This window comes from Cyprinodon variegatus, unplaced genomic scaffold (genome assembly GCF_000732505.1).
Source record: "Cyprinodon variegatus isolate N-32 unplaced genomic scaffold, C_variegatus-1.0 Scaffold183, whole genome shotgun sequence".
In the NCBI taxonomy this organism is placed as follows: Eukaryota; Metazoa; Chordata; class Actinopteri; order Cyprinodontiformes; family Cyprinodontidae; genus Cyprinodon; species Cyprinodon variegatus.
In genome coordinates, this window is record NW_015150636.1 from 837,403 (window position 1) to 846,283 (window position 8,881).

Here is an 8,881-nt window from a genome sequence, read left to right on the forward strand (position 1 = left end):
ACACTCCCCCCCTTAAATGTCAAATTAACTGTGATAAAATACCAGCTTCCACTGCAAAAACGATATAAAAATAAGTCAAAATTTCTTAAATTAAATGTATTCACCCTTAATTTGAGCAGGTAAATGAGATAGTTTGCCAATAGAATGAGTATTTTTACTCTTAAAATAAAATAAATGGATAATATGCACTTGAAATAAGACAATGCAATTGTGTTTTCTTATTTTAAGTGTAAATTGTCTTGTTCTATTGGAAAAATATCTGTTTTACCTCCTCAATTCATGAACAAATGCACTTATTTTAAGAAAAAAAATGACTTATCTAGATTTAGATTTTTTGCAGTGGAAAGCTAATTGCTCCATTATTACTGCCTGACCAATCCCCACCAAACCAGTTTAGGTCTCCCTCAAATTAAAAATGAATTTTAGGAGTGGCCTAGTCCAAACCTGTTTTATTAAAAGACGCCCTAAAAGAAAAATCCACATGTGCCTGAGTAATGAAATTATAATAGAAGTATTTAGATAATCTGAAACATGTAAGCAGGAGATTTTTTTTCCCAGCGGTGTAGATTTTATGTCTGTGGTTTTATTGCATTTATTTTAATCTGAGCCTTTAAAAAACCCACTGGTTTGGTCTGTGTCGGGTATTTATGAACACAAAGCTGAAGAGAAGCCAGTGGCACCCTGAACTTATACTTACACTGCAAAAACGATCTGGAATTAAGTAAAAATTTATTAAATCAAGTATATTTACCCTTAATTTGAGCAGGAAAATAAGATAGTTTGCCAATGGAATGAGTATTTTCACACTTAAAATAAGATAATTAGAAAATATGCACTTAAAATAAGACTAAGCAATATTTTTTTCTTATTTCAAATGTAAATCGTCTTTTTCCAATGGCAAAGCGTCTCACTTTCCTCCTCAATTCAAGAAAAAATGCACTTATTTTAAGAAAAAAATGACTTATTTAGATTTACATTTTTTGCAGTGTAAACAAACAGATTTATTATTTCATTTTGTATACCCAAATGTGAGCAATAATAAATTTCACTTAGAACAATTCTCTCATGTTTTAAAGTGCAGCCTTGATCAGGTAAGCAGCAGTCGTTGAGCTGCTAGTTCCGCCTCCAACTTGTCTCTACCTGCAAATCTTTCCCAATAATTCGGTAACAATTTCACTGTTCGTCCTCCTTTGTGTTTCATTAAGGATCATTATCGTGCTCCGACTTGTCTTCTCATGTCTTAAAAGGAAACTAACCCAGTCAGAAAGAACAGCTCGACTTTACAAAGCCTGGAGAAACACTGAGATAGACCTGAGGTGGTCAGACGGGGTAAATGGTTGTTCAATTATGCATCACATACCTGCAGCAAGCTGCAGCAGGACAGACGATCTCACACACTCACCCAGCTATCAGTTACTACACTGATTCATTATTAAACAACTGATTAGCTTGTTCTGACACTTTGAGCTGCTTACGCATTGCATTTACAGATTGTACAGTTGATATTTCCATGATGTGAACGTTCTGCTTTTTAACTCTTTCTTCACCAAGCAACTTCCTTTGAAGCCTGCAAGTCTGAACAGCTCACAGATTTGGGAAATTCTGACGTATTTTGGACTGCATTTCTTCCCAGGAAGCATAAGATGACACATTCCCGAAGAACCAGAATGAGATTTCAAACACATCAACATGTGCTGATTTATCCTTATCGAGCTCACACTGGAAAAACGATCAGAAAAAGAAAAACAATTCTTAAATTAAGTGTATTTACCCTTAAATTGAGGAGTTAAATGAGATGATTTGCCAATGTAATGAGTATTTTTTACTCTTAAAATAAGATATGTAGATACAAAGCACTTGAAATAAGACAATGCAATTGTGTTTCCTTATTTTAAATGTAAGTTGATTTTTTCCAGTGTGATCTGATTCTCTATGCAATAACTACAGCAAAACATGAGCAAAAAGGACACACTGGAAAAACGATCTAGAAATAAGTGAAAATGTCTTAAATTAAGTGTATTTACCCTTAATTTGAGTAGGTTAATGAGATAGATTGCCAATGGAATGAGTATTTTTACTCTTAAAATAAGATAATTAGATAACATGCACTTGAAATAAGACAATCCAATTGTGCTTTCTCATTCTAAAAGTAAATTGTCTTGTTCCATTAGCAAAATACCTCTTTTACCTCCTCAATTCAAGAACAAATGCACTTATTTTAAGAAAAAATAACTAATCTAGATTTAGATATTTTCCAGTGCAGAATAATCTTTATATTTCCAAATGTTTTCAGATGGGATGTTTAACCCTTTATAGGGCAAGTTAAAGGTTTTGATCACCTGCATACCCCTTAAAAAATGGAGTCCCCCTCCCCCCGTCAACTCAGTGAGGTCTAGAAGCACTAGATCTATATCCAGCCTTTCAGCAAAGATGCTGCTACATGGATGTACATCTTATTTTGACCAATTAGATGAGCCCTTGAATGATATATGACCAACTGGAAATTAAGTTGAAAAAAAGTTGACAAAGCAAGAAAAAAAGGTAAAAAATTAAAATAAAAAGTTAATAAGCCTAGTTAACAATTTATTTAGTTTTATAAACTATAAAATGTAAGTGCCAGTATCAGCATTAATGCCTCTAAGGTTAAGTTTTACCAAAATAAAATGTTTTTCTTTCACCCTCAGAGTGTTTTTCATTCATTTCTTTTAGAAGGACTTTTGTTATTTTTCTTCATATATTCGAGCAAGTTGGAGTTATTTGTGATTACATTGACGTTAGTTTTTGCCATCAAAATATCCATTTTTTTTTAACGTTATAAAAGTAATAACGCTGGAAAAAAATTTGAAATCTAGATAAGTTGTTTTTTCTTAAAATAAGTGTATTTGTTCTTGGATTTAGTAGGTAAAAGAGAGATTTTGCCAATGGAACAAGACAATTTACACTCACAATAAGAAAACACAATTGCATTGTCTTATTTCGGGCTTTTTTTATCTAATTTTCTTATTTTAAGAGCAAAAATACTCATTCCATTGGTCATCTATCTCATTTACCTACTCAAATTAAGGGTAAATATACTTAATTTAAGACATTTCTACTTATTTTTAGATCCTTTTTCCAGTGAAGGTGTCTCTAAATTTTGATTTTTAAAGTATTTCACTGATAAAGGGTTAATAAATTAGTAAATTTTACTGAATGTTGCTGTTAATCTGCAACGGCTCATTTTTTAAAGGTTCTATATGAATACATTTTATTTGCCAACTAATTTTGACCATAACTGGGTTCCTTTAATAGCATCCCATTTTTTTATATTTTTATCCATACAGAAGCATTTTGTATTCACCTAGCAAAAAAGGAAATTTACTGTTTTTTTCTGATTTAATTAGATAGTTTTTACAAAAATAAGTGAAGTAATGACATAATGCTGCTGTGATTTCATAGAGGATGTTCTGTTGGAGATGTCCAAGCGTGAGACGCTTCAGAAACGCTTCAGAAACGCTTCAACGCGTCCCGTTTGTTGAGTTTAACTCATTTTTACTTTCTTTTGGAATTGAGACACCGGGAAATGCTTTGCATATAGTTATGTAGATGAAATCACTATTAGTTTGTTAACTTTTAACGTTTGTTAACTGGGCCCTTCCTCATGGCACAGTTGTTTCCCCACTTCCTCTGCTTTTCAGTTTGTTGATTTAGCAAAATAAAGTTTTTAAAATGTATTTTTTATAAAAATGATCTTGCTAATTCCGGTAAGAGCAATCAGAACAACAACCAACCGTCTTAGAGACAGTTTTTACCCGACAGCAATAACAAAACTAAATGCAACCAAAAATAACCATTAATCATCATGGATGGTGTGTGTGAGAATGTACTATTCTTATGAGTTATTTTGTATCAGTTATTGTTATTTATTTCTTATATTACGTCTAAATGGTGGTGACAAGGATTTTTGTTTTTGTTTTTAAGTATATGCACTGATCGATGGCACTTTTTAAAATTTCGTTGTTCTTGTGACAATAAAGATAAATTGAATTGAATTGAAATTGAATAAACCGAAATTTTGTTTTAAATCATTTTTATAAAAATTATCTTGTTAATTCAGAAAAACAGACTCATTTATCTTTTTTTTTTTCAAATAAATTCAATACGCTTCTGTAGCTCCATATAGGAATATGAAAACATGTTTATTTTTTGGGTTGTTGTGCTGCACCAGGATTATCAATGTCCCCTAATCTTGTCATCACATCAAGATGGGAGAGAATTAAAACTTAAAGACAAGATCAAGGGACACTGATAATCCTGGTGCAGCACAAAAAAACTAAAAATTTATATTTTTTCATTCCTTTATATGGAACTACAGAAGCGTATTGAATTCACTGGAGGAAAAAAAAAGATAAAGCATTCTATTTTAGATTCAGAGAAACTTAACATATGGCAAAACAAACATAACCCTAAACCAAATGAAACAAAACCTCGTTTCGTCCCGTAGCACTGATGTGGTATAGTCCAAATTAGCTCAACCCCTCAACCACCTGCTGCTTCCTCAGTCAACGGACTAGAGCAACAGAAACAGAGTATGAAAAGAATAATAACAGAACCAGTAAACCAGAATGTGCACACTAATTTAGAAATACGGTGCAATGGTGATAAATAAAATTTGAAATAATGAAATGACTCTGTAAATGAAACCCTATATGAAAAGAAACGAAATATCAAATGATACATGTAACCACATTTTTGTAAAAAAAAAAAAAAAAATCTTGTTAATTCAGAAAAATAGACTACTTTATTTTCTTTTTTCAAGTGTATTCAAAACGCTTCTGTAGTTCCATATAGGGACATAAAAAAATGTTTTTTGGTTTGTTGTGCTGCACCAAGTTTATCAGTGTCATCTTGTCATCCTCTGACAATCGCCCCTTTTCATCTAAAGTAACATTTATTTCTTTGGTTAGAATAAGGCAAGTGTGTCTTACCAACAGAAGTATTTCTCCTCCAGATTGGCATCTTTTCCTGGGACCTTCCCAGATTTCCCCTTGCAGGGAGAACATGGAGAACAAAAATGTTAAAAAGAAACAGCGCACAAAGCAAAGTCCATTGTTTTTATTTCCAAACAATCAAATGCAGAAGAGAAAATCCCCAGCCTATGCGTCTCCCCTAACAAAAGATCCCAGAGGAGTTAAACAGAGTAGGCAGCTCTGCAGGGCGTTTCCATGGTTTCTGTTTATTAAAGGGGATTCAGGTGAATGTATGCAGAAAAAAATGGATCCAATGCAGACTCTTCATTCCCAGTCTGGTCTTACCTTGTCCAACTTTGTAACAGACGCGCTCTTCTGTTGTCTCCATGAATCCTGCCAGTCTTTAGAGACCATCTACTTATTCCAAGCGACGCATTCCTCACATTTCCTCACAGGCGCTGAATGCCTCCTGAACCATCAGCACCACCTGAACTGAACCAGCTGGACTGAGCTGTGCTGAGCTGCAGTGAGGAATGAGCAGCAGAGCAGGTTAGGACGCTGCAGAAGATGCGTGCTGTGGGGTGGGCGGAGGGGGGGATGATGCATGCAGAGAATCCGTCCCTTTCCTCAGAGACTCATAATCTGGGGAGAAACAGGAGAGCAGCAAGAAACCAGGCCGGTGCTGCTGCAACAGAGGACAGGGAAGGAAGTCTGTCCCTGCAGCATATCTGATTCAATCACATTTAGCATGATTTATATATATTTTAACTTTGCCCAACTTCTTTTTTATTTTCAGACCATATTAAAGGCTGCGTCTCAATAATATAACTGTGACTTCGTCAATTTTTTGTTTAGAGTAAAATCAATATGTTTATTTATTTATAAACTTAATGTTTATTTATTTAGATTTAGTATTTTTTTTTTACCGTTTCCTTTTTCCCCGATAGTAGTTTTGGTCTTTGTATGGATCTGGCGCCCTCTGGTGGCGCTTATATATAATGCAGGATGCAGGGAGTTGGAATATTTTGCTGCCATCTAGAAGAACTAAGAAATATGGTGAAATATGAGGAGAAAAATGTCAGTTTAAAAGATATTTTGAACATTTCTTTAACTCTGTATAAATTTATCACTTATGATATTTGTTGTTGTTTTTTTCTCACATTTTTATCTGAATAAAAGCTTGATGTAACAGTAATTTTGTTTGGCATATGAAAATATCTCAGCAGTTACACATGAAGGCTCCAATATTAGCATGTAGATGTTTATTAACAATTTAACTAATTATTCACTATGATATAACTAATTAATTTCTCTGTACACTGAACAAAAGATTAAAGGAAAAGTCTGCTCATATTCAGAATTCAAACTGACAAACTGAAAGTACTTTAAATATGAAATTATTCCATACTTTTCAATAATGAGGGAAGAAGGGAGCGGGAGATCGACAGGCGGATTGGTGCAGCNTACAGTTTTTTTTTTATAAATTTTTTCATCACAATGTTTTATCACTGCTGCTTACCTGCACTTTAAAAAGTGAAATATTCTAGAAAGCTGTACTTAACGAAATTTATTTTTGTTTACACTTTTGTGTACAAAATGAAAAAATAAAATGTTAGTCTAAGACAATGTATGTTTTTTTATCTAACGTGCACTTATTCTTCATTTTCATATTTTATATAATCTAGTATCACAATTTTCCATAGTTTTCTTTTTCAGTTGGCTACAAGACGAGGAATTCATTGAGTTTCTCAAGAGTCTTTCGTTCAGAAATTTGTTGACGGTCCCTAAGTAAACCATAACCCGTGAAAAAAGGTTGCAACACAGAGTGGCTGGCTGAATTCTAAGCTCCTGAATCAGATCAACAATGAGCTAAGAGACGCCAACTCCTCTGAGCTTGAATATCTAATATCTAACTTCAAACTACTTCAAACTTCACTGTAAACCTTTAGCTTCCTTTCTAAGCTACAATCTGGAAGCTAATTTCAATGTCATGCCCATAGCTGCATTATGACTTTAAAATAGTATGAGTGTATTGATGAGATTGTATTGTTTTATCTTTTATAAAATAAGTTAAATGACATAAAAAAAAAGAATATTAGATGTTTCTTCCAACAAACACCTTCAAAAACCTAAGCCTGCATACAGCGGTGAAGTTAGTTTTATGTTGGATATTCGACAGACATTCGAAAGACATTTGCCCCGGTTAAACCGCTTCTTCCTCCGGTTAATTTTCTTATTTCCTCCAGGAAAACCTTTCCTTTGCTCCGGGTGCACTGATATCGGAAGAAGCCGCTCCAATTCTTCAAGTGCGCCCTTATTATAGACTTTACAGTAAAAACACGGCGAGTGAAAACAGCTACATCGTGTACCAACTTCCTGTTTTCAAAATAAAACTGCCAAGAAACCAAGAAGCTATCGAACTAGAATATTAATATTTGTCATATTTACAAAAGATTATACACATTTAGAGATTTCATATTAAAACTAAATGGTGTGTCTTATGAAACCAGTCTAGTACCATGATTTCTTATAGATTTGGAATCAATTGATCACATTACCTGGAAGCTATTGAGCAAATAAGGTAATATTTATATATTAATGTCTTATTAAAGTGTATTTTTTCTTGTTTTAGGAAAACAGGTTTACATTATATTACAAACAGAAAGAAGCAGAGATACAAAAGGCAACTGTCAATCGACATCTATAAACAAAGGTGTTGATGGCAGCAGCACAGCTTACATTTCTCTCCGATGCACAGCCAAACAAGAAGAGACCAGATGAAGCTACTATGATTAGAAAAAGCATCAAAACAATAACATTAGAGATTGAACTAAGAAATACAAAAGAATGGAAGAATATAGATATATTGAAGCAGAATGACTAAAATGGGTCCTTATGTCCTCCAGCAGTCTAAGCCTATATCATCATAACTATAGAGATAGCTAACTATCAGCTTTATTAAAAAGGGAAGTTTTAAGCCTAGCCTTGAAATTAGACAGTGACACTCTGAGCCTTGCTTTACATGTCAAACTAATGACAAGCTGATATTTATCTGACATGGCACCACTCTTAACCAATCATCTGTAAGACAAGACAGTCAATGCATTTCTTTTACATTCTACAACTGGATATATTGTGCTGCATCCCAGCAAAAATGGAAATAAATCTGCTAATCAGGCCTTGTGCCTCAAAAAGGACGACAAATACGCATCAGGCTGCAATGAAACAATGAAACTCTGGAGTGTAGAGCTACCCTAACATCATCCCTGGTCATGAATAAAAGATTAAATCTCTATTCCACTGTGAAAATGTGAGGAGATTTAACACCCTTCTGTTTAAAATATCTGTCCTTTGTTCTTTTATTCTCCAGTTCTGTACAGGTGATGTAGAATTTGAAGCTGTGGTTCTATGTGTCAACATCAGGTATTAAAGAAGTTAAAAGGTTTTGTAAATTTACTCTGAAAATTATACCAAAATATACGGATGTTCAAAAATTGAAGTGGTACTTTCCAATACTTAAGTACTTTTGAATGCACATACTTTTGATCACTTCTTCTTTCCCTCTGGGATTATTAGAGTATAAAAAATCAAAATCAATAACCTTGTTTACATTTTTTTTTTTTTTTTTTTTTTTAAGTTCGATGAACAAAACTGTTGTGGAATGTGTGTCACTTTCAAGCCACCCAGACCAGGAACTGCCATTGTACATTGGGTGAGTATAGTATAAAAAACAGTTAAAGGGGTGATAGAATGATTCTATAGGGTATCTGGTCCTTCAGGTCTCTGAATAGGGTGATAGAATGATGCTATAGGGTATCTGGTCCTTCAGGTCTCTGAATAGGGTGATAGAATGATTCTATAGGGTATCTGGTCCTTCAGGTCTCTAATAGGGTGATAGAATGATTCTATAGGGTATCTGGTCCTTCAGGTCT

General features: G+C 33.7%; 1 protein-coding gene across 1 annotated transcript in view; it reads right to left on the reverse strand.

Annotated features, from left to right (window-relative positions):
- atp8b4 (ATPase, class I, type 8B, member 4) overlaps positions 1-5,457 on the reverse strand; it is a 42,123-nt gene extending 36,666 nt beyond the window's left edge. The window contains exons 1-2 of the mRNA XM_015378983.1: positions 5,295-5,457; positions 4,968-5,026 (exon numbers count right to left, since the gene is read on the reverse strand). Coding sequence (XP_015234469.1) covers positions 4,968-4,998 — 31 coding nt within the window. The 5' untranslated portion in view covers positions 4,999-5,026; positions 5,295-5,457. The remainder of the gene's footprint in view (positions 1-4,967; positions 5,027-5,294) is intronic.
- Positions 5,458-8,881: the final 3,424 nt, after the last annotated feature.